Genomic DNA, 27,363 nt, shown 5'->3' with positions numbered 1-27,363 from the left:
TAAATAATAATTTGAACAAAATTTATTCAAGTTCCTGGTTTTTTATTTTAATTATGGTTCCCTTTAAAAGTACAGTATGGTTCGAGTTTTATTACATTTGTCCATTCTACCTTTCAGCAGGAGTTAAACACTGTGATCAATCCACTAACTCAGTGTCTACACACTTCATACTGTCACCATAAATAAACAACTTTCAAGGCGAAACTCTTCAATGGGTTAAATGCCTTGCAGAAATTGTCTTTTTTGAGTTCTTTTCAAGTATTTTTTTTATCAGTGTACTACTCCCCACTGTGAGAGATGTCAGATAATGACCTAGACACATCATTACAGTGGTGAACAATGTTTATGTTACGGTAAGTCGGTAAAATTACTAAGATTCTCAATATCGGTACATGTAGAGTGTGGTTTCCTACCAATATTGTCATGAAATGTTACAGAAACTACACTGCATATGTTACTTTATATGTCATTCACATTTTCCCAATAATTTGACATCACGGCAGAAATCAAAGGCAGAGGAACAAATGTTGAAATGATTCACAAAATAATGACAAACAAGTATGATGATTGAGAAGAAAAATTATGTATCATGTCAATTTTTCAGATTACTGCATATTTTCATTCAAACTGTGCGTGTACTGTACATCAACAAAATGTCGCATTATTAGTTTTCTAGAAATTTCTGAGGATGAATGCCCCTGAAAAGCCATTGACGTTATTTCGGAGACGACTAAAGGTGAGGTGAATAACTCTTCATCTTTTATGTTACCTATAAATGGGTAAAGTCTTTCAAAAAAAGGCAAAGTTCAAAAAACACTGAAAATAATTTGGTGTTTATACAATTTTGTTGCAGGGTACATCAACCTCGAGAAATACTAGACATGTACATATATCAAAACAAGCACATGAGTGACTGAGAAATCTGTTAGATTTTTGTTTTGCAATGTTTTGGCTCAGTTCATTGGTAGAGACTGTTGATACAATTCTGATATTTTCAAGTTTTTTGAGTTCCTTTAGTTTTATCAAACTATGTTTCACAGGAGAAAAATGTGGTCAATAACATTTTCCTATGAATTCTACTACAAAATAGACTAAAAGTCAAATAACACAGCGGAAAATACTGTGACATACATAGTTTTCTGTTCAAAATGATTTTGGAGGTGAATTATTAACAAAGGTAAAGTTTAAAAAGTCCTCAATTCTAATCTAACAATAATGACATAGGCTTCAACATTAAATACTTTCAATTCTGATGTTCTTTCTTTGGAACCATGATCAAGTAGGTGATAGATCCAGACAGACAGAGACATGATTTCAAGTTTTTTGCTCCATTCAACTACAGGTTTAAAAAGGGTCAGACTCTCTGATGGAAAGACAAAAAACTCAGATATACGGCAGCACCATTTACTTACAACCACTATTTAGACACAGACTTGGCTTAATTTGACATTTCAGACATCATCTTATTTCACCCTTCACTGTTCTTACCTTGGTTGCATAGCATTAATAACATGGTGGAAATCTAGTCACTTCTAGACAACCATTACACTGTAGTTGTTGAGTGGAGCCTATATACCAAAGAACTCAGTAATAGTTAGACTTGGCTTATATACATGTACTTACAACCCTTAGTCACTCAACTACTTTGCTGTACTATTTTCTGGTCTATTTGTATCAAATAGTGAGATGCTATTCAGATTCAGTTTTAAAAAGAAACCTTGGCAAATTTTATTTGTTAAACTTTACAGTATTTTAATCACAGTTCTCTTAGAAGTAAACAGTAATTTTGATTACTCTAAGTTGATCTTCTTACCTTTGTAACGTCATCTTCTGTAATAGAGACATCTGTACTTGATCTTGACTGGTTGTTATGAATGCCGCTATCATCACTACCACTCCAACTGTTAGTCCTTTCTTTATGAAACTGAGTAAATATTCTTTCATTTTCGACTGGCGAAATGGCAAGTTTTCGTTGGCGTCTACTTGGTCTGCGTTCTAATTTTGGAGTACCTGTTTGCGTTCTGTCAGTGTCTTCAACTTTGGCAGACACATCAGCCCCTGAGTCTTTTCTTGCTACTTTATCAATACCCGTATGTCTATGTACGGTTGAGCTGGCATCGTCGCCAAAAAACGATTGGTCTCGGAAGGAATGAATGTCAGTAGACGATTTTCTCCCTTCTTTATGCTTGGTTGATCCGAGGATCCCTTCTGAGATGTGTTTTTTGAGCTTCTGTAATTTATCCTTTGGCCAGTTTCCTTTTTGTTCTTTTCCTTCCAAGTCCAAGGACGCTACGGAAACACCAGAAGTTTTCCTGATTGGTATAGAAGTGATCGAATTTCGTTTTGAGCTTCCACTACTCCCACCGGTGCTTGGTGGGGAGTATTTTTTAGTCTTTTGAGGTTTGGGAGTTGAGGTTGCACTTCCCTTAATGGACATGTTGTTATTTTGTTCAGGTGATTTCAACACACTGGTTTGTAATTCGGACACATATTCTTCAACAGGGTCGCTTAACTGTGTGATCAAATCAAAGTCAGTTTCGATATCCAAAGACCTATACGTTGTATCATCGGCAATTTGAAGCTGTCCTTCATCGTAAGCTAGTAGCATACTCTTTTTGCGTAGACGACTAGATAATGATTCGTTAGTCCTCGGGGATAAGTTCTTCCCTCTTCTGGGGTTATCGGCAGCTTTAGTAGCATTCTGTGTGTGAAGCTGAGTGGAAAGCTGTTGACTACTACCATCCCTCCCAGACCTCTGTGGTGGTTTGTAGGTCTGTTTTGCACACTCCCCGGACGATGAATGCCAATCAGCCGAAGGACAAGGTTCAGTTATACCAGCACTGTACAATCCATTCACATTAGCAGGATCGGATTTCTGTGTTCTTTCACCTGTCTCCGTCACAAAGGACCCAGTATCATGGCATGGCTTCAATAAATCCTTACTTTGTTCATTTACCTCCACCTGTATTAGATCCTCATTGGCACTGACTGGCCTGATTTGCTCCTTGACATCGCCACTTACTTTCCCTCTGTTGCTATGGTTATTCCTTGAATGATTCCCCAAATCAATATTGGTCCAAGTCCAAGCTTGTTTAGTTGTCCCCAACTGGGGTGAAAATTTCTGAGGATCAATTACACTACCTTTCTCTCTTAAATTTACTTCACTTCTCTTGGGACTTGGTGTCTCTACACACATGGCAGCCTCTATGTTTGGAGTAGGCCTGTCTCTACCAGTGTCAACCCTTATGACTGTCCTGGAGTCCCTCCCTATTCTTTTATGAGTGTCCGTGGTCACGCCTGGGTGCCTGTTGTGAGTTGTTCTATTGTTCTCTGTTACTACACAATAGCTTTTATCTGTATTTAACATATCTAAACCTGTTGGTTGTTTCTCTATCTCTTGGCTATATTTATCGCTTTGGTCTCCCATGTTGCATGTCACGTACGGCACTCCTCTAGCAGAATCATAAAATGTGGAGTCATCACCTTCCTGAGTGTGTGCAACCATCCGTTCACCGTTATCCAGAGTACTGCTTCCAACTGTTTCTTTCATACGACCTTCATTTTCTCCACTCTGTATTTTACTGTTATGGATCTGTAGGGTCAATAAAGAAAAGAAAATTGATATCAACGGAGGCTATAATATTTCATGATATGAGCTATATTCAGGTACTGTGAGCAAACATATAACATTGAAAATCAGCAAGGAAAACATAGTTGTAACTCTGAAAGTGGAGTTGTAACTTTGGAAATTGAGTCATACATGTAATTCTGAAAGTGGAGTTGTAAACCTGCAAATGGAAACATAACCCTGCAAATGGAATTGTTACTCTGGAAATGGCATCATAACTCTAGAAATGGAATTGTATCTCTAGAAATGGAATTGTATCTCTAGAAATAGAGTCGTAACTTTGGAAATAGTCGTAACTTTGGAAATCAGATTTTCCAACACTTTCTTGAAAATAATCAATACCCAATATTCACATTTTAATTATTTTCGGATGTCAAGAGGGTGAAATATTATTGCATGTACAACTTTTGAATAATAATAATTATAAGAAGAAGAAAGATTTATAGAGTGCCTAATCTCTGCAAATAAATTAAGACTTTAACAATTATCTCCTCTCCATGCTATCAGATAGTAACATTTATTGTTGCATGCGTGTCATTTCAAGTAAAAGTTCAAATTTGCTTGCAGAGATTAGGCACTCTATAATTATTATTTTGAATGAAAATTAAAATGGAACCTCCCTCTATGAACTGAGGCATTTGCAATATTATTTGCTCTTTGGGCCTGTGGCCTTATTGTTTTGAAAGAAAATGATTGATTGATTACTTGCTTGCTTGCTTGCTTGATTGATTGATTGATTGATTGAGTGATTGACTGATTGATTGACTGAAAATATAATTTCAATTGGAATATTTTAAATTGACAGAATAATTATCAACAGATATCAAATCCTCCTCACAAACAGTCAGTTATAAACATATTGTTAACAATTATTGAAATTATGAACATAACAAGATATTGCATCATGACTATTATATATTAACATCATCAACAACAAAGGCATATATATCTATTTGGCATCTGCCTGCATTTTTTCTTCTTCTAATTTCATTACAAAATTTCAGATTTCCTAAACTCTTGATTATCTAGTCTGTTTATTCCCGTATCAAAATATTATCAGTCTAAGCTGGCATTGCTCTCAGATCAATTACAGGGGTGAACAAATCCACAGGTCCTGGGTCCAGGACTAGCAATTTTTTGGGGCGGACCACACAAATTTTACCTTTTCTGGTCTGTTGGACCAGTACCTTACTGTTAATAACTATGTTAAAAGTAGTCTGAATATACAGATTCATAGGTAAGATTTAATGTTTCACATTAGCGGGACCTGAGACCACTAATTCTTTCAGCAGGACCACTGGATTTTTTAAGGCACTGGTACAGGGACGACCAGTTCACAAAATGATTTGTTCATCCCTGAATTATACTAATTAAATTTAAATTTTGAACTCTATTTGAAACCGTACAATTCTTCATTCTTACATTTATTGCACTAACTTTTTGTACACTTTATGAACCTGTAGAATAGGATTCATCCCTACATGAATATAAGTAATGTTTTGTACACTTTATGAACCTGTAGAATAGGATTCATCCCTACATGAATAGAAGTGAAGTTTTGTACACTTTATGAACCTGTAGAATAGGATTTATTCCTACATGAATAGAAGTAAAGTTTTGTACACTTTATGAACCTGTAGAATCGGATTCATCCCTACATGAATAGAAGTAAAGTTTTGTACACTTTATGAACCTGTAGAATAGGATTCATTCCTACATGAATAGAAGTAAAGTTTTGTACACTTTATGAACCTGTAGAATAGGATTTATTCCTACATGAATAGAAGTAAAGTTTTGTACACTTTATGAACCTGTAGAATAGGATTCATCCCTACATGAATAGAAGTAAAGTTTTGTACACTTTATGAACCTGTAGAATAGGATTTATTCCTACATGAATAGAAGTAAAGTTTTGTACACTTTATGAACCTGTAGAATCGGATTCATCCCTACATGAATAGAAGTAAAGTTTTGTACACTTTATGAACCTGTAGAATAGGATTTATTCCTACATGAATAGCAGTAAAGTTTTGTACACTTTATGAACCTGTAGAATAGGATTCATTCCTACATGAATAGCAGTAAAGTTTTGTACACTTTATGAACCTGTAGAATAGGATTCATCCCTACATGAATAGAAGTAAAGTTTTGTACGCTATTTGAACTGCATTGTAGGTTAACTTTGAGCAGCTAGTGTGACCTCACGATGATGATGACCCAAGATGCAATGATACGGGGTGCAGCTAGTGTGACCTCACGATGGTTATGATCTCTGATGCAATGATATGGGGTGAATGTAACACTACGAATGTTTTGCGTCAGAGGTGACAAAAGTTAAAAGACTATGGGGTGGGGTTTTATATATATAACAGCTGAATACAAGGCAGGTGCCAAAGGTGGCATTCTTTACAAGTTATTGCCCATATAAAGTCACTATACCCTAGTAGTACATGGACATCACACCTTTTGTTTCCTAGCATAACATATCTGTATTCCATGCGGGTTTCTATTTGCATAATAATAACATACAGGAAATCACTTCTCCAAGGGGATGGTGGCTGTCTCATACTCTGTTTGGTTCTTGCATACAATCAAAAGTAGTGTCAATAGCATCTAATACTCTTGAATTGGGTAAGTCATTCAACTCAGAACTAAATCATGTATAAAACTTATTTATAAGTGGAACCACTAGGTATGCAAACAACGTAAAATGAAGTTATTATAATCCTTCCTTGCACAGTGATATACTGTTAACATGGAAATTATTTCAAGGGAAAACAAACAAGCAAAAATAAATAGTGACTAAAATGTCTTCTTATACATGAACCTAATGTACCAGTCTGGTAATTGGTAAAAATTAATCTTTGAGAACTAGCCAACGACTGAAATTGCAAAATTTTCTAGTAGTGAAAATATCTCGGTTTTTAGTATATCACGAGAACACAGCGCATTAGGACTGGGACTACTTTTTAGTATATCACAAGTACACAGCGCGTTCAGACTGGAACTTTTTAAACTACAACACAGGTTCACTTAAAACTAAAGAAATTACATGTTAAACCTACTTTTAGAGGTCAAACTGTGCAAATAAATGTTTTGGACATAATGACATATAAACGACGTAATTTTATAGTAATGGTGATTGTATAAAGAGTCACAATAGGGAACTTGCTAACCCGCCATGTTGAATGTTGTATCATGAGAAAAGGGATAATAAATGCTAATAAATTAGTATTGTAAACAATATTGTTACATTCTTTGTAACCACAGATAATCAATTCATAGTCACCCTGACCCCTGTGGGAGGTTTATTTTATTGGTAGCTCCAGATTAGGTATTGCGATAACCACAGATACTCCCACAGTCCTTTGCATCTGAGCATGCTCAGTCTGGATTGCAAGTTCCCTATTACAAGTTGCAAAAGTGTGATTTCTTGTACAAGTGAAAATGTCAACAGAGGAAAGAATAGACTGGAAAATATATAAGGCAGTTATTTTTAATAGACATCACTAAGTGTCTTTTGATGAGTGATTTCTACAAACAATGGAGATCTTTTAAAGTGTCTTTTAACATTGCAGGAACACGCTCCATTTCTGTGTATGTCTGCTGTAAGTTTATAGTTCAACGTGAAATGCAGATGGAGTTGCAGTTAAGACTCGCTTCTTCAATCATAGCAATTTAGTCAACCACTTATTTTACATCTCTCCTTCTACAAACAGTCACTGCATGCTCAGATGACCAAAAGTGGTGAAATTGGAACTTTTCAGAATTTCAAACGTTCCTCCGTATGTACACCACCATATTAGATCTCACAGATGGCAGGGAAGCTTAGATATGTTTCAAATTCAGAAAAGTTACTACAAGTATAACTATAGTCAGGCTGTGTTGTTTTGTTGACAGTCTAGAACATTTTATAGCAGCTGCAGTACACTGTATTTTTATATTAAAATAACAATCAGGGTTTCAGTATGAAGTGTCAAAAGATATAATCTACCTGAGTTCACCAAGTATTTACCAAGGTTCCTCACCCAAATTGTGGTACAAAATGAATGGTAAAGTTTACCATTCATTTTGTACTAAACTATGCAGCTTTTTTGTACTAGACACCCATTCCAATTTCCTGTTACCTTGGTGACCAAATCTTGGCAAAAAATCACTGGCTATATAAACCAGAGTACACAGAACCATCGATAATAAGTAGACAAATGATTGAACTGTTCGCATCGAGATTTGATATATTTTTCTGACGTAAGAATACCCCCCCCCCCCCCACCAAAAAAAAAAAAAAGAAAGAAAGAAAAGGAGGAAAGATAAAAAAAAAGTTTCAGCTATATTGGTTACCTCGATAAAAACTTGTCCACTATCAAAGTAAACTCTGCTGTCATTCAATATTCTACTTTCTGGTTGCTATGTAGAATATGCAATTATCAATGTAATCTACAAAATTACGATCTTTTTCTATTTTTTTTTTTTTACAAAATACAGGTTTCACTGCAAGATCAGTTACATTGAAACTACCAATGGGCTGCCTGTCTGATAATGAAAGAATTGCCTGGAGAGATAAAAGATCACATATCAAATAAACTCTGTTTTTATAAGGCCAAACAAACAAAATTGTTTGGTTCTGGCAACCAACCCAACCTAGTTTTTTTACTGGCAACCCTCAACTTTTTTACTATTGAAAATTGAAAAAATTTGCAAAGTTGCACACGAAATAGTGAAATTTGAAGACATCATTGCCTCATGTGATCAAAACAAGATGGTGGAATACAGCGTACCACATAATGTCTTCTGCATATCGTACGGAAAGTGCGATCACATCGATGATAAAAAAAAATCCTACCTACCCACACTATTTTGAAATTGAGCATTGTCCGAATCACATAGTTTTCTTTATTTGGCCTACTACCTATCTCTTTTAATCCTACAAATGCTTTACTTCCTGACTGAATCCTTGTTTGTGTATTTAGACAAAGAATCATTTTGCATCAATTTTACGTCAGGAGATATGAGATTGTCAGAAAATTGTACAATTTTGTAAGTTTATACATACAAAATTGTACAACTTTCTGTATCGACAACAGAGTGACATGACAGTAAGGCTTCATTTCCAACTGAAGTGTGTAAATGAACTGCATATACATACACAATACCGGTGTGTGCACGAACTGCATATACATGTATACAATACCAATGTGTGTGTGCATAAACTGCATATACATGTATACAATACAATGTGTGTGTACAAGAACTGTATATACATGTATACAATACCAATGTGTGTGTACATGAACTGTATATACATGTATACAATACCAATGTGTGTGTACATGAACTGCATATACATGTATGCAATAAATCATTTTTATATTTCTCTGTCTCTCCTTTTCTTCCTCTCTATCTTCTTTTTATTGGATTCCTGGTAATAAACCCTTTCCCAGCTTCTCTACACAATGGGCATGTGTTCAGCACCCTACTTGAATAACTTCCATCATGAAAGAAATGTTCTGGTCGTGAACAAGTGTCATCACCGCCACCATGACTGTAGATGACATCGACAGTCCAGACACTAGCTTATTCTTGCCAGAGAGGGCACTATTCCGCAAAATATCATTGGCGGGCACAAATAAATTTTTTTTTATTTTGATGTCAGAGCTGAAAATTTGGGTCAGTCGGGTAATAAAAAACAGAAAAATAACTAGGGTCACCCTTATAGATTTCATTAGAAGATCACATGATCAGGAACTCAGTTGAGACTGACAAGTACATAATATTAATTCAGAGTTATCAAGTATAAACTTTATTTACTAATTAAATTACCCAGATAAATGTGTCTACATACTATAAAATTTATCTGACATTACTTCTAACATAACTTTTATCTAGCAATGGGAAGTCTTACATAAATGATCGTTCATTGAAAACATATGACGATTCTGTAATATTATGTGATATTATAGGACTAGCTGTAACATAGCATGGCAAGGGGGCACTACACTGGGTGATACATTGGATGTCTCCCTTTCTACTCTGCTATCACACATGGGCACTACACTGGGTGATACCTTGGATGTCTCCCTTTCTACTCTGCTATCACACATGGGCACTACACTGGGTGATATCTTGGATGTCTCCCTTTCTACTCTGCTATCACACAAGGGCACTACACTGGGTGATACCATGGATGTCTCCCTTTCTACTCTGCTATCACACATGGGCACTACACTGGGTGATACCTTGCATGTCTCCCTGTCTACTCTGCTATCACACATGGGCACTACACTGGGTGATACATTGGATGTCTCCCTTTCTACTCTGCTATCACACATGGGCAGTACACTGGGTGATACCTTGGATGTCTCCCTTTCTACTCTGCTATCACACATGGGCACTACACTGGGTGATACCTTGCATGTCTCCCTTTCTACTCTGCTATCACACATGGGCACTACACTGGGTGATACCTTGCATGTCTCCCTGTCTACTCTGCTATCACACATGGGCACTACACTGGGTGATACCATGGATGTCTCCCTGTCTACTCTGCTATCACACATGGGCACTACACTGGGTGATACCTTGGATGTCTCCCTTTCTACTTTGCTATCACACATGGGGTGATACCTTGGATGTCTTTCTACTCTGCTATCACACATGGGTACTACACTGGGTGATACCTTTGATGTCTCCCTTTCTACTCTGCTATCACGCAAGGGCACTACACTGGGTGATATCTTGGATGTCTCCCTTTCTACTCTGCTATCACACATGGGCACTACACTGGGTGATACCTTTGATGTCTCCCTTTCTACTCTGCTATCACACATGGGTACTACACTGGGTGATACCTTGGATGTCTCCCTTTCTACTCTGCTATCACACAAGGGCACTACACTGGGTGATATCTTGGATGTCTCCCTTTCTACTCTGCTATCACACATGGGCACTACACTGGGTGATACCTTTGATGTCTCCCTTTCTACTCTGCTATCACACAAGGGCACTACACTGGGTGATACTTTGGATGTCTCCCTTTCTACTCTGCTATCACACATGGGTACTACACTGGGTGATACTTTGGATGTCTCCCTGTCTACTGCTATCACACATGGGCACTACACTGGGTGATACCTTGGATGTCTCCCTTTCTACTCTGCTATCACACATGGGGTGATACCTTGGATGTCTTTCTACTCTGCTATCACACATGGGCACTACACTGGGTGATACCTTGGATGTCTCACTTTCTACTCTGCTATCACACATGGGCACTACACTGGGTGATACCATGGATGTCTCCCTTTCTACTCTGCTATCACACATGGGCACTACACTGGGTGATACCTTGGATGTCTCACTTTCTACTCTGCTATCACACATGGGCACTACACTGGGTGATACCTTGGATGTCTCCCTGTCTACTCTGCTATCACACATGGGCACTACACTGGGTGATACCTTGGATGTCTCCCTTTCTACTCTGCTATCACACATGGGTTCTTTAGTTCATTCTGGTTCACCTACAAAGCTATTAAGAGGCAACTCTTTCAGTTGTCACTTGACTGCTGCTTGCACAAAAGGAAGGTAAATTAAATATTAGAGCAGGCAGCCTGAACTTATCAATTAAGATCCATTCAGGCTGGAGAATAGAATGAATTTAATCTCATGTTACTGGATAGTTGTGAGTCACTTTGCAGTCTGCAATACACCACATACAGACATGGCATACAACTTGGTTTGTATAACGTTGCTCGCATCACTAACTCTCAATCTGAACTTTCACGACTACTGCTTCATATTTCACAGCATGACTGCATTGTTTGTTGTGCTCTCGACACAAAGTTGAGGCCGACACTCAATTCCCATGGCCTGATTAAACGATTCTCGCACTGCCCCATTTAGGAGTAATGTGCATTTTTGAAATGAAATGAGCCAGTTCACAGAAACTGCAAAATTAGTGTGCCTACATGATATCTGAAGTGGCATATCTTACATCAAGACTTCACAGATTACATTTTTACAACTGTACAAGTTTAAGTAACAACTTGATGAAGGCTGTTGAGTGTACTCTTTTGAAAAATACAAAAACACACGTAATTCTTCTTTACAAAATACACAATAGTTGTGATATACAACAGAAGAAAACCTTTCTATTCAAAGTCTGTTTCCCAGAGAAAGCTAGCGTGATTCAAGAATCAAAGGCAAACATAGAAAGAAAAACGTTGCCAACATTACCAGGTCACACATGGTTGTGCATAGCATTAAGCTCTTAACTAACTTGTATGCCTGTATGGAAGAACGTCTACCCATACAAATAAAAAAGAAATGACTTCTTTGGCAAGCACAATAGAATACTTGTGTCTGCACACATTTCAATCATCAAGCTCTCTCTGTTTTTTACTACTTACAAACTCACTTTTATTTTTCTCATTTTAGCAAACAATTTTGTGCGTTTCCATTTGTTAAACACAAAATATTGCAATATGGCCAAACTGACATACAGAGGTAGAAATGTACAAGTGTCATGTTTTGTCTTTGAATGATGAGGGACAGTTTGAGTAATCATCATTACAATTACATACAGCAGGGTTATAGAAGAGTGCCAACATTGACACTTTTTATTCAGTATGACTGCTCAGTATCCACCTGTTCAACTTCCGATTTATTCTCTAGTTTTGTCAAATTTTGTGAGCATAGTAGCAAACTACATACAATGTACATTTCATCTTTTGACAGGTCCTAAGATATTTTAAGGAAAGTGTACTTTTGTAAGTTATGAAGGACACATGACATGGTCAGTGTTTTTACTAAGATCTGGGAACCCAGGTAACAGAGGAGGGATATCCAGTAAAATCTGCAAAGCTTTCCATACCATTTACCAAAACTTTGGTGGGAACCCTGGTAAATGACTGGGGAACGCAGTTTAGATTTTACCTACCTACTGCTCGTAACAAAAACACTGGTAGGGAACCCAGGTAAAATGCCTGGGGAACTCAGCTAGATTTTACCTGCTTACCGCCCTTAACGAAAACACTGGTAGTGAACCCTGGTAATACATGTACATGCCTAGGGAACTCAGGTAGATTTTAGCTGCTTGCCACCCTTAATAAAACTACTGCTGGTGTTTGTAAAATAGGTCAGTATTGCCAGACATGTATGTATGACTGAAAAACAGCGTGTTTACACAAGCATTCTAGTTTTACTGAAATCTGATCACCATAGATTTTTAGATGAGATATGCAAAGTGCTATTACAAATACAATTCTACGTTTTAGTGGAATTTGTTTTAACAACTAAAAGGGCTGTTAAGTTGAGAAGATTTCAACAAAATTAACTATCCTGTTAAAACTTTAATCATATTGCCAGAATCTTTTCAAAAGTGTTGATTTTTTTCTATTAAACTATAGAGATCTGCAAGGTTGGATGTTGGTTCTAAAAATGATGTGGAAAGAAAATATTGGGAATTGCAATGCCTGTTGTTAAATGTTGCCAGAAAGAAGAGAAATGGCCTCTTCACATGTTTTTTTTAAATGTAGTATACTATAAACCTGGAAACTTTCTCTTATTAAAGACTAATTTCTGCTGAATTTGTTGGAAAATAATAGACGGGAAAATAAAAAGTGGCTAAAATGTGTGTGTGTGTGTTGTGTGTATGTGTGTGTATGTATGTGTGTATGTATGTATGTATGTGTGTATGTATGTATGTATGTATGTATGTATGTATGTATGTATGTATGTGTGTGTATGTATGTATGTATGTATGTATGTATGTATGTATGTATGTATGTATGTGTCTGTGTATGTGTGTGTATGTGCATGTGTGCGTGTGTGTATGAATGTGTGTGCGTATGTGTGTGTATGTGTGCGTGCATGTATGTGTGTGTGTATGTATGTGTGTGTATGTGTGCGTGTGTGTATGTATGTGTGTATGTATGTATGTGTGTATGTATGTATGTATGTATGTATGTATGTGTGTGTGTATGTATGTATGTATGTATGTATGTATGTATGTATGTGTGTGTGTCTGTGTGTATATATATATGTGTGTGTGTGTGTGTGTGTGTGTGTGTGTGTGTGTATGTGTGTGTGTGTACTTTCAAGGGATTTTATTTTAGTGGAAAAACACACCAATGAAAACAATGAAAATAAATTCCAAGTGAAAATTTGGTATTTCAGAGAACCTGGAAAACCTGGGGTTACACTGACTAATGTATGTGTCTTTACAAAATGGAAATTTTACACAAAAATAAACACAAAATAAGGTATGCCCGGTTAATCTCAAGTTTATTCTCAATTTGAAGGATCCAAAAAATGTGCATTTTAAAAGCCATTTAAAATAAGCTAACACCTCTAGGCCATTTATACAAAGTGTCGTTATCATTGAAATCAAAGTACATTGTACCAACAGGCCAACACTATATCTCAAATGTCCTATGTCCTTCATAACTTACTGTGGTCCTAAATTACAAAACTACACGTTCCTTAAACTGTCTTAGGACCTGCCAAAATATGAAATGCCCTTAGAAATGTTTTTTTTTTCAAAAACAAAAGCAATCTATAAAGAAAACACTTCTCATGTTTTTGTAATGTCTATAACTGTACAGTGAGTTAAGATGTCTAAGTCAAAATAACTGTACAGTGAGTTAAGATGTCTACATCAGTATAACTGTACAGTGAGTTAAGATGTCTAAGTCAATATAACTGTATGTGAGTTAAGATGTCTAAGTCAATATAACTGTATGTGAGTTAAGATGTCTAAGTCAATATAACTGTATGTGAGTTAAGATGTCCAAGTCAATATAACTGTATGTGAATTAAGATGTCTACGTCAATATAACAGTACAGTGAATTACGATGTCTAAGTCAATATAACTGTACAGTGAGTTAAGATGTCTAAGTCAAAATAACTGTACAGTGAGTTAAGATGACTATGTCAATATAACTGTACAGTGAGTTAAGATGTCTATGTCAATATAACTGTACAGTGAGTTAAGATGTCTAAGTCAATATAACTGTACAGTGAATTAAGATGTCTAAGTCAAAATAACTGTACAGTGAGTTAAGATGTCTAAGTCAATATAACTGTATGTGAGTTAAGATGTCTAAGTCAAAATAACTGTATGTGAGTTAAGATGTCTAAGTCAAAATAACTGTATGTGAGTTAAGATGTCTAAGTCAAAATAACTGTATGTGAGTTAAGATATCTAAGTCAAAATAACTGTATGTGAGTTAAGATGTCTAAGTCAATATAACTGTATGTGAGTTAAGATGTCTAAGTCAATATAACTGTACAGTGAATTAAGATGTCTAAGTCAATATAACTGTACAGTGAATTAAGATGTCTAAGTCAATATAACTGTACAGTGAGTTAAGATGTCTAAGTCAATATAACTGTAGAGTGAGTTAAGATGTCTAAGTCAATATAACTGTAGAGTGAGTTAAGATGTCTAAGTCAATATAACTGTATGTGAGTTAAGATGTCTAAGTCAATATAACTGTACAGTGAGTTAAGATGTCTAAGTCAATATAACTGTACAGTGAATTAAGATGTCTAAGTCAATATAACTGTATGTGAGTTAAGATGTCTAAGTCAATATAACTGTACAGTGAGTTAAGATGTCTAAGTCAATATAACTGTATGTGAGTTAAGATGTCTAAGTCAATATAACTGTATGTGAGTTAAGATGTCTAAGTCAATATAACTGTATGTGAGTTAAGATGTCTAAGTCAATATAACTGTACAGTGAGTTAAGATGTCTAAGTCAATATAACTGTACAGTGAGTTAAGATGTCTAAGTCAATATAACTGTACAGTGAGTTAAGATGTCTAAGTCAATATAACTGTACAGGTCAGTGTAGCCTGGAGCTTTGTCATTAACAACTTTGCATATAAGAAAATCTTTGTATCCAAAAGTAGACAGACAATTAGTTTGTTGATGAAAAACTTTATGGTAGCTTGATTGGCCTATTCCATGGAGATTGTCTGGCCTATTCCATGGAGATTGTCTGGTCTATTCCATGGAAAATTAATTCATCCATGAGGAGAGGAGTGACATCTTAGAAAATCCCTACAGTCAAATAAACATTACAAGGTCCCTATTTAAACCCTTGATATCAAAATATCCTGCAAGGATTTCAGTCAATGTCCTATAATAAATTTGTCATCATATACTCATTGTATCTGTCCCCATAGACTGTAAGAAATAGTATGTTATTCAGTCCTATCAGGCTTTTCAGTGCTGGCTGATAGTGTGGCATGAATGTATATATCTGAAAGACTACAATCCCCATAGACAATCTGAAAAACCTTGTCCCTGCAAGGTAATGCATGTAAACACACACTGACATGTAGAGACTTTTTTAAACTGAAGGTCCAAAATAGAGGTTTAGCCATCAAACAAATGGACAAAGCTATGAATCACAGCAACACAGAATAGATGGCATTTTATGAGAGATTTATGGAGATTTGATGAATAGAATGTTTTTAGTATAGTATTTTATGAGTCATAAAGGCCTGCATTTTTAAAGTTTCACCAAAAATACTGCATACAACTCTGAAACCAAGACAAAAATTGCAACAAGTGAAGCTTGGTCTAACATGATTTTCAAATCATATCAAATTTCTTGTTTCATAACTCTTTGATATAACATGTGTGGCACACACATACACATTGATTGGTGGTCATGGTGGTTTTTTTTTACAACATCTGGTCAAAAATACAATCAAAATGACAAAATCTGAAACACAATGTTGCCTGGCTCAACAAAAATCATCCTCCCGGTAATCTGGGAAATATGAAACATGGTGAAACTTATCCATGATGGATTTGCCCCCAGGGACAGACAATAACAAACTTGTAATGGTTGTGATGGGAGTTTCTGATATTATACATGTAATCATTTACTTCTGATAATACCGGTATATATCCTGAAATATACTGAATTGCTGATAGTTAAATTTGTGTGTTTAGTTGGACACATCCGATGATTCCAGAAGCATGATGACACAATTTCAGACGTACACCCAATATTATAATTTCTTTCTTCTTGCCATTTATACCATCACAGCTAGTTACCTAGCAACCTCACTAAGGTTACCTATAGGCAAGCTGATGAAAATCCAACATAATGGACAGGTAGGTATTCACTAATAGCATATTACATTAATTTGTTTTTTTTACATGAATATTGTCCTATGACTATATATGTTAAAGTTTGGTCTTGATCACTGCCTCTACGTAGCAAGGAGGTTTTTACTCCCAGAATGACAAAACTGAAAAGAAATGACAATCAATGAAGGAAAAAGATGTAACATTGAGTGTTATTTACTATATTAGATTTTAATCAGATTGGTAATTAAATATACATCTAGACACCATTATGTTAGTTATGTTAGAAGTCAACTTTACACTAACATTCTGTCTATAAATGTACGTCATGACAAACCATACATTTCTACTAAATATTTCAATTAACGGAGTTCCTCTTGATCTGTTGGTCTCCAGTTTTCATCAAATATTTAGCCTGGAACCTAAGTATGTTGATAGGGATTTAACTGTACTAAAACTTAAAATCACCATACGCATGGATTCCAGGTTACCAAATATTTTGCAGAGACTGAGAAGTGATGACTATGTTAGAAATCATCTTACAAAAGCCCTTTTTCTTCAAATGTACCACGGCCAACACAGCTTAAACAACTCTTAGCTGAACACCAACTGTTAGCTGAATACCACACAACCACACAATAATATCCCATAAGAGGCCAACCTACCTAGAGGTATGAAATACCATTCCACTAAATCACCATATAACTGTTTTTAAACTCTGGACTAATCCTTTCTGATAATCTAGATTAGTAAAATACATTCATTCCTACCTGAACAATTTATCACCACCTTCACCACCGTGTATCAACTCAAAACAATCTTTGAATTTGACCAGATATAAACGATGACAAAAAAGATGTACTCAGTCCGACATTTTATCAGGGTCCAACCTGAATGGCTATAGTCGTACGACAGTACTCAATAGAATTGGAATGTGTTCAAGGTACTTATTGCAATAACTATAGTCCCAAATTACAACTCTTTTGTTTGTCATTGTTAAACTATTGTGAGAAGGCTATCTACATAAACTTCACTCGTAATGAGAAAAACATGCAGTGACAGAAACCCTCTATTACGTACACCTCACAAATTAACAATGACTATATTCCTAACTGTCAACTCAATACACTCTGTCACACGTAATATTTTCATGTCCTGTAATTCTACGTTACCACAGAAACTGTATAATCACCTTGGCAACAACTCAACAACAATAATCATTAAACATTGAAAAAGTTTACTGATCTAATATTTAGATGATCAAAGTTTTATATATTGATAGTTCTTCTGATTACACATTCATGATTTAGATACACTGGTTGACATAATGTGTATGATTATAATTAAAACTAATTAATATTCATTAAGTAATAAATAATAAATATTCATTCAAGTAATAATAATTAGTCTTTGAGAACTAGCTGAAAACTGTAAAATCACAATTTTGTAGTAGTGAAAATTTCTAGGGTTACAGTATGATTTTTTTTTATGAACTATGATATTGTTTACCTAAAAGTGAGCAGTATTCAGATTTGAACTCAGTATGTAACTCATTTAAGCACTTCATTTGGCAGAACTCCCAGTGAGTAGAAATGTATTCAAGATTATCTTTGCCTTACTTCTGTCTTTATCAACTGTTTTATTCAGATAAGATCACAGCAGTGTTGTCCAGTTCTTCCCTTCTTTATAACTCATTAACCACTTGCTTTGGTTGGACACACTGAGATCAGAGCTGACATCAAATTGTCAAATTGCCTTACCCCATGCTATACAATACATCGACCATTTAACTTAATTACAGGCCTCATTACACAGCTTAAGAAAATCTTCTAATTAGCCTGTCTTGTCTACCCCACACTGTAGTCTCCACAAGGGTGCCATCCTACAATGACGAAAACCCCAAGGTGAAACGAAAACTAAACAATCATCATAGAAATCCTGGTGGTAGTTCTTACATGAAAAACATGCCACCTGCTACACAGAGGTGTGTACTGTTACAACAGGGGAAAATACGATGAAAAAGTGATGAAAACTGAATGAATAGGACTCTCCGTCAGTAAAATTAGACCCATGAAAACACAGATAAAACAACACAAACACTTGCTAAGTATCTTTCACAGAAATAGCACCTTGTTGGCATACATGAACAGAAAACACATCAACACCTTACCATTTGCAGCATATGTGACAGGCATTGCCCTGGTAGTTTCAGAGAGATATTTCAACTTAGTCTGTGGCACTTCTTTAGTTTGCTATAATATACATGTAGGTATCTACACTTCACAGTTACATTACTAAAATCCTGGTTGGGAGTTTTCTCAAGTTGGTTACTACATGAACTACCAAAAATCGTGTTTCAAGTGAAAGTACTTGCACTTATCAATGTGTGCATGATGACAAGAATGGTCATGTATTGTCACCAGAAAGGTCATGATCTGATTTATGTATTGATAGAACTGACCAAGGTCAAAAATGAGACTTAAGTTCAGTGCACATCTCTCCACCCCCCACCCCTACCCCCCACCCCTCCAATCTGATCCAAATCACAATATGCTGGTAACATCATCATCATAGGTGCTACACCTCATTATATTCAAGTTTTTTCTCGCTAAAATGAATATCAATTTTCAAAAAATTAAGTTTATGTCAAAATTGTGTAAATGAACCTCTCGGCCCAAGAAGCTGAAATTTAGTTTGTAAGTCCAAAATACACTTTTGTGAGTCAAGAGAAAAGTGTGCACATTTAGCATGGCTATGAGTACTGGGTGTTAGAAATTATGTACAGCTGACAACTGCAGCAAATTGTTCTATAAATTTTCAAATTGCATTTTGACTAAATTGGCATATCTATATTTATTATCTCTATGGTAACACTTTCATGTAAACTGTTCCTAAATCTATAACCCATTAATTCAACATTTCTGAAAATATTCTTGACATTGTTCAAACTTGAGCAAACGTAGCTGAATAAAACAAGTTGTTTCTTGACCTTAAAATACAAGAGTACCAAACAGATCATTAACCAAATCTCTTGACTTGAGTAGTTTTACCTTAAACTGTCAGCGTTCGTTTCTACAACACTATGAATGTACTTTTAAACTAATTTAGTTCTATATGGAAATCATAAGTAACGTAGGTTGGATGAAGGAGGGATTTGTCCATCAACGGATTAGCCTTGGAAATACACCATAGTGGGACAGACAACATATAAGAACACTGTCGTTCATTGTAAGCCCACCCAGTCACAACAAATTAAATTGACTATTTTCAAGTAAATAATCTCTATCTCTTTCACGATTGTTTACACATGGACATCAAGTTAGTGTACACAGTACCACCATCTATTAGGGATGTAAATCAATTAGTCAGAATAATTCAACTGTGTCATGTTCAGGTTTACTACATATTGACCATGTCATATTTTATCAACCCAGTGTGTAAAATCTCGTCAAAACTTTCATGCTAACAATTAACCTAGTGTAAAATCTAGTCAAAACTTTCAGAAACTCTTCAAGTTGAATTTTATTGAGACCATTCAGTTTTTATTTAGGTTTATTCAATGTTTTTGCTAAGAAATGGGGAAATGGTAAAACTGGCATAGTTTCCAATACATTAATTGAACCACAGTTTTGGTGGGGAACTCCAGTAAACTGACTTGGGAACTCAGTTAGACTTTACCTGCTTACTGCCCTTTACAAAACCACTGTACATATAGTTATAAACTTTCAATTTCTGTTGTTTAAGTTGAGCACAATGGATACTAGTAGAGGCTATCCATGGCTTCAAAGATTGTGAGAAGAGTTTTGAAGCACCAGACAGTCTCTGAAGTATGAAATACCAGAGACGTGGCACAAATACATTCACATAAACGGCATGACTTTGACATCAGCTACCACAATGTTTACTAATGGTTTGACCATATACAGTATGTGTAATTGAATGAGCCATCAATTACAGCCAGTGGAATAAGCATCTGAATTCAAAGCCACAGCTGAGCCATGGAAAGACATGCCTGCAGTTTGAAATGGCCTGGTTCAGATAGTGTTGTTCAACTACAGTGTTCTTGAACTACAAGTTCAGTATGTAATGATTTAGCCATGGAAAGACATGCCTATGGTTTGAAATGGCCTGGTTGAGACAGTGTTCTTGAACTACAAGTTCAGTATGTAATGATTTAGCCATGGAAAGACATGCCTACGTTTGAAAAGGCCTGGTTCAGATGGTGTTGTTGTGCTATGTGTTATATACTCTACTGTATGTACACATATAGACATAGGAAGGTAAACATTACACCTTATACCAAGGATCTTCATTGCCAACTCAGAGGAGATAAAATGAAAGTTTTACTATAGAGACATCATTACAGCCACTTGAGACAAACAATGCTCAAGGTTCTAAAAACAATTGCACTATTTGTGTTAGCTTTCTTCTTCTTTGTTCCTAATGTATTCCTAAATACAAACAGACATTTCTGAATAGTTGTAACACTCTCACCAAGACTATAAGTCTAACAAAGTCTGGGTTAAACTAACAAGTTGAAGGTGACAATGTCTCCAACAACTCAGTACTCACAAACTCTCACACAAACAGACATTTCTGAATAGTTGTAACACTCTCACCACGACTATAAGTCTAACAAAGTCTGGGTTAAACTAACAAGTTGAAGGTGACAATGTCTCTAACAACTCTGTACCCACAAACTCTCACACACACACATTTCTGAATAGTTGTAACACTCTCACCACGACTATAAGTCTAACAAAGTCTGGGTTAAACTAACAAGTTGAAGGTGACAATGTCTCTAACAACTCTGTACCCACAAACTCTCACACACACACATTTCTGAATAGTTGTAACACTCTCACCACGACTATAAGTCTAACAAAGTCTGGGTTAAACTAACAAGTTGAAGGTGACAGTGTCTCCAACAACTAAAGCACCCATAAACTCTCACACACAGACATTGTTTCTGAATATTTGTCATGTCAGTACTAGGGTGACTCCCACCTTAGGTGCACCATTTTGCATTGCAACTAAATTTCCTTGTCGCAAAATTCACACATTTTGTCAGAAGTGGTTATACAGACTTAAAACACCTATTTATGTAAGTCCTTCAGTGTATTTGACCACCTCAAGGGCGTTTGGAGACGTTGTTGAGAAAACTTTACCATTGTTCGGTAAATCAGCCAACGACTTCTTCAGAACACTATTCATATCACAAACTGACAGTGAAGTGAGTGTTAGCAGACACAGATGACATTACAAATTGTATGGCTAAAAAAATCCTTTCAACATTTATTATGGATCAGTGCTCACTTTATCATTTATTCTTCAACTTATTACGTATTGTTTTTTATTCAATGGTAAAATTTTGTATTTTGGCAAGTTTTCCCACTTGTTGTGTCATTCAATAGCACTGTCTTTTTTTCTGGGTAAAATTTTGCATCATGGCAAGTTTTTCCTATTCACTGTATCACAACTTTGTCAATTTTTCATATTAAAATTTAACATTTTGGCAAGGTTTTCCTAATTGTTGTGCAATATTATTTTCGTTTTCTATGAAAGTATACAGTTTCCCACTTGTACAGCAATAGTATTGTATTTTTCCATGATAATAAAATGTCTTAGTTTGGTAAGGTTTCCCACTTGTGAAGTATTATAAAGAGCCGTTTCCTGTGACTATAAAAGTGGAGAATTTAGTAGAGTTCATAACATTGTCTGTTTTTACACAGTAAAATTTAGTAATCTAGCAACTTTTCAGTTTGCCAATTTTTTTGTACAACAATGCTCATCTATTTAACGACTCCACAAATTTGGAGTATATTAAACTGCCTAAATTTTGCAATGTTTCCACTTTCCTTGTACAGTAACTTTTTCAAATGTTTGTACAACGATGTGTTTCATGGTTCGGTCCTGTGGACACCAAAACCATAGCAACCCACAGAATCAGACAACAACATCCAAATAACTTCAACCCAACCTGAGAAATACAGTCATCATGCCGACTACATGCATTTACAGTAAAGTCTATATTGACACGATTTCTTTTGATTTCACACTAGGTTATACAAAGAAGACTATACGGGTAAAAACTAACCATAGACAACTGTCCAAGTGGAAAAAATGCATTGACAATAACAGTGAGAGAAGCAGTAGTAGTTAAATGCGTAGTTTTCTGACTTACATTGTCTGTTTGTATACGCAATAAAGTCCATTTGTAGCATACGTGATTTGTGTGTGCCATACAGTACATTTGTAGCATACGTGATTTGTGTGTGCCATACAGTACATTTGTAGCATACATGATTTGTGTATGCGGAGACATAGCATAAAACACATACTACCCCACATACAGTCCTTTGGGTAAATTCAGTGCAGGCAGTAAAACAGATAGAAACACATAGCTGGCAAAGATCTAGGCTACCAGTACTTTCTCCATTGTCAAATTCTCCAACTACTTTTCACAATTCTGTGCTTAGCAGCATATCCCCCACTCCCCTCATTCTATGAACTTTTACCTGATTCCTTCTTGTTACTAGAGTTGTCAACCATTACCAAAAATACACGTCAACAAACTACCTTGATCAATCACATGAAAACTTGCTGTAGCCACCAAACTACTAAGAATCAAGAAATTTTATTTGTCTTCCCTTTGATCTACAGAATCTCAGACTGCAAAGACATACTGAAGAACGTACACTCGTAAGTCAATTTTCTATATTAAACTATTGACTTTATGCTAGCGCAGGTTAATGGGAACAACGACCGAATGACGTCTGTACAACAAAGAATCTAGCAATGCTTTGTGTAAGATTGTCCTACAATTAATCACTAATAGCTTTCAATCTACTCCTATTTTCCTATTTCTATTCACTAGTAATAAGTGCTATAGGATCACTTCCTAAATTGTGAGGTTCAATTAAGTTGTTTTTGACTTTCAAATGAGTGATTTTGAATGTTTTCTTTGAAGTAACCTGGTCATACTGTGGTGAGGAATGAGCTGGGTATTGTTTCTGTGGAAAGATACTACCTCCCGAGATTCAAATCTTAGTGCTGCATTAGGTAAGACTACACTGAAATGAAAATAACTGTTCTACTATAACCACACGAGTCTGTTGGCAGTGTTCAGTGTACAAACTCACAATCCACAATACTATTACTAAGATGAAAATCTAAAAAAAAACTTTTAGTCATGTATTTTTTTTATTATACATTTGACCATAACTTTTGAAGGAGAAATTTGGCAACTTCCTTTTCTTTCTCATCATTATTTTTTCAAGTCAATTGCAAAAAGCAGAAAAAGGGTTCAGTTTTTGTTGACAGCATTCACTATGTCCTATCTCTTTAATGTCAAAATGATATTCTCCGAGATATCCACTCTTTCAATATTTTCAAGAAAATGTGAAATGATGTTTTTTATGATAACAAATGGAATAATTAAAGGTCGTGGTTTGCAATAGTTTAGACAGTTTAGAAGTTTAATTTCAAGTTTTGTTGTTTTTCAATTGACAAATTGTACTACTTAAACGGTACAATTTTACAATTGCATTATTTAGCTTTATTAAAAAATGGTGGATGTAAGTGGGGGGGGGGGGGGACTTTGGTTACATATTCAAACTCCCCCCTTCCCCCTCCCCTAAATAAATTTCAGAGCTACACATCTGACTAGATTGTTGTCTCTGTTACTTCAATTATAAAATTTTGGCCACACCAAAGACACAATGACAGTCAGACTTATAGTTTGCAGCTAGTTCCATCACATGACTGTCTTTTGTTGTAGAATTATCAAAAGAATGCAAATCATCATTCAAAATAAACATCTTGAAAAGTGCAAATTCTGCTGAAATCACTAGTCTAGTTCCTATGCGACGTTTGCTATTATTACGATCATCTCCACTCACGTATCGGGAAAGTCATTTATCTATCACAGAAATCTGTTCTACCCCAACTGTGTTCATATAAACGTGCTGACACTATCGTGTCCCCATGTCATTTTCGATTCAGGTGGAATTCGGTTAATGAGCAATTGTCTAAAGGAACTAACCAATTACAACTGCCTGTCAATTTGTGATGGCTTACTACTGACACAGATTTCTGTGCTAGAATAATGACTTTCTCTATATATGAATGGAGATGATTGTAGTAATCATAACATGTCAGAACAAGACTGTCCTATTCTGCACTCTCTTATTAGTATACAGAAACCATAGTACATGACATTATGTAGAACTTGATACACCAACACGTGTTTCCTACTTCCTTCCCATCTCAAACACCAAACAAACAAATAAATTGCTTAAAAACAAAATGGATGTTCCCCACACATTTACTGTTTCTAAATAAAAAAATCCAGTCATACATGGTAATGTTAGCGGAATCCTTGGAATACTCACAACCAATAATTATGTTTGAATCGTGATCTTGCACACGTACAACTTGACCAAGGTTGGTCTCTGACATCCCTGGGGTTTTACCTTTAATGGTGTACAAAACAATCAAACAATACCAAAACAATAACAACACTAAACAGCAGGAAATGCTTGTATACCAAACTGTTGTAGAACTAATGGGTTTCCATTTAATTTGTCTTTCTCTATAATTTGAAGTGATTCTTCGATGTTAACTGAGGATGTGATATATTCTGTAAATTGTCCTTCGGGTCAACTAGTTTTCATCAGATTCAAAGCTTAATCTTCAAATACTTAGAATCATACACCAACAGATTGGACTTAAACCATGTAAACAGGAAGATCAAGAGAAATGAACAGTCTCTTGTTCTCAGTACATTCACTGAATAGTCTAGTATGTATATTCAATAAACCGTTTCATTGTAAGCACACATGTACTGTAGTAAACCCAACAGTGTTGCTAAGAGAAAATGTAGTGATTTTGTAGTCTTCAACTACTTCTCAACGACTAATTTTTACTAATTACAAAACTGGTACATTGTGTTTATGTGGAAGATGGCATTTTAGTTTTAATTTTGTTTCCGGGATTAAAAAAAAAAAAGATATTAAATCTTTAGCAAAAATGCCCAGGTTTATAGTATTCAATGAAGTCACACTGTGTGTGCATACACATATATTGAATGAAGTACAAGAACATATTTAGGATATCAGTTTGCTAAAAAAAACTTCAACGATAAAGTGTCCACGAATCAACCTGTTTTAAAGCATGAAATTCAAGCTGTGTTTTGTAGGCAATTACTAAAAATCTACCAAGGAAATTCTAGAATCTAGTTCCATAAACATTTTTATATTACAAAGTACTTAATTTCAAATCTGCCAATAGATAGAGGGAGCCCTGTAGACTAAGTTTAACTGAAATGAAACATTTTGTTTACAGGTAATAATATCGCAGGCTCCTGTAGATCAACTTTGTGTTTTATCAAACAGCTGACAGTGATACAATAAAGACAATGGCAAAGTCAAACTGAAATGGAATACAATTATATACTGCCTGTGAAATTTGCTGTTTTTGGAGAGAAAATGCCCTACCATGTACAATATATGGCTGATATACAGCAGCAAGATTTGCAACACAGTATATTGCCTTCTATGAAGAAAGTTTTACAACTCTGTGGCCCAACATCAAACATACATTGCACAATGGCAAGTACATAGGAGATGCAATGTGGGTACAAATATACAATATTTATGTTTTACACAAGTTTTGAACTTGAACTTGATCATTAAGATGCAAAGACATACAACAAAGATGAATATACTGACTTACATGAATTTGACACTGTTTTGCCGTATAACGCATTTTCATAGTCCCTCAGAAGACAGTCATATGTATAAAACTCTGCAAGCAACTGAGTCACAACCGGCAGAGTTGAACTGATAATACAATACAACACAAAGTAGTGACTTTGAATAACAGTATAGTTGACCACACGTGAAGTAGTTAAAATTACACTACCACAGAAGGAGACCACGGTGATACAGACTTGATAGCTACAATTGGTGTGTGCAGTGGTAGATCATTTACGTTACTACTATTGTGCCAACTGGATTGAATCTCTCGTCTCCACGAATTCAATCCTGGGAACTTCCTATCGTGGAAACTCTCAGTAAAGAAAACAACACGTCATCGACATTTATTCTCACGCTTCATGTTGACTGTTTTTCCAAGTAACTGCGTGAATAACCGACATGTTACAAAAGGTCAGGTAGAGATGTTTAGATGTAAACACAATGAAATCTTTACTTTATTCTCAAATACATTATTTTTGGTGTTGTTTTAATGTTTTTACATTATGTTCAACAGGTGGGTGTATAACTGTAACTACCATGACCCTCTATTATGGACTTGGCAGGGTATTGAACTGTATTTGGGTGTCCACTATCATGATCCCACATTCTGGATTGACTGGTCATTCACCCATGTTTGAACTTCACAGGAGGTTTTTTGAAATCATTATATTCTATCAACTGATAAATGAATAAAAGCTCAAATTGTATTGTTAATAAATCTAAATAATAGCACGGCCTTTACTTTGCAATCCATCAAGAATTTAGACAACCTTGGATCACACATACTGCATACCACATTTCCTCTATCTACGTACTGAGCATTGCGTTAATTGGTGCTAAATAATAGGCACTGAGTATAGACTGGGAC

The 27,363-nt window shown here is 35.6% G+C and overlaps 2 protein-coding genes across 2 annotated transcripts in view; both read right to left on the bottom strand.

The window, feature by feature from the left end:
• The window catches only part of LOC144442267 (uncharacterized), a 33,090-nt gene extending 30,207 nt beyond the window's left edge, over positions 1–2,883 (bottom strand). Inside the window, exon 1 of the mRNA XM_078131567.1 lies at positions 1,814–2,883. Coding sequence (XP_077987693.1) covers positions 1,814–2,608 — 795 coding nt within the window. The 5' untranslated portion in view covers positions 2,609–2,883. The remainder of the gene's footprint in view (positions 1–1,813) is intronic.
• LOC144442639 (uncharacterized) lies at positions 2,691–26,698 on the bottom strand. The gene is made up of 3 exons (XM_078132019.1): positions 26,473–26,698; positions 2,836–3,592; positions 2,691–2,701 (listed from the first exon to the last, which is right to left on the bottom strand). The coding sequence occupies exons 1-3, from the start codon at positions 26,509–26,511 to the stop codon at positions 2,691–2,693; spliced, it is 807 nt and encodes a 268-aa protein (XP_077988145.1). The 5' UTR covers positions 26,512–26,698.
• Between the last annotated feature and the right edge of the window lie 665 nt (positions 26,699–27,363).

The sequence above is a fragment of the Glandiceps talaboti genome, chromosome 11 (genome assembly GCF_964340395.1).
Source record: "Glandiceps talaboti chromosome 11, keGlaTala1.1, whole genome shotgun sequence".
Classification (NCBI taxonomy): Eukaryota; Metazoa; Hemichordata; class Enteropneusta; family Spengelidae; genus Glandiceps; species Glandiceps talaboti.
Note: the sequence above shows the minus strand (reverse complement) of the source record. Positions and strands in the feature narration are given on the sequence as shown.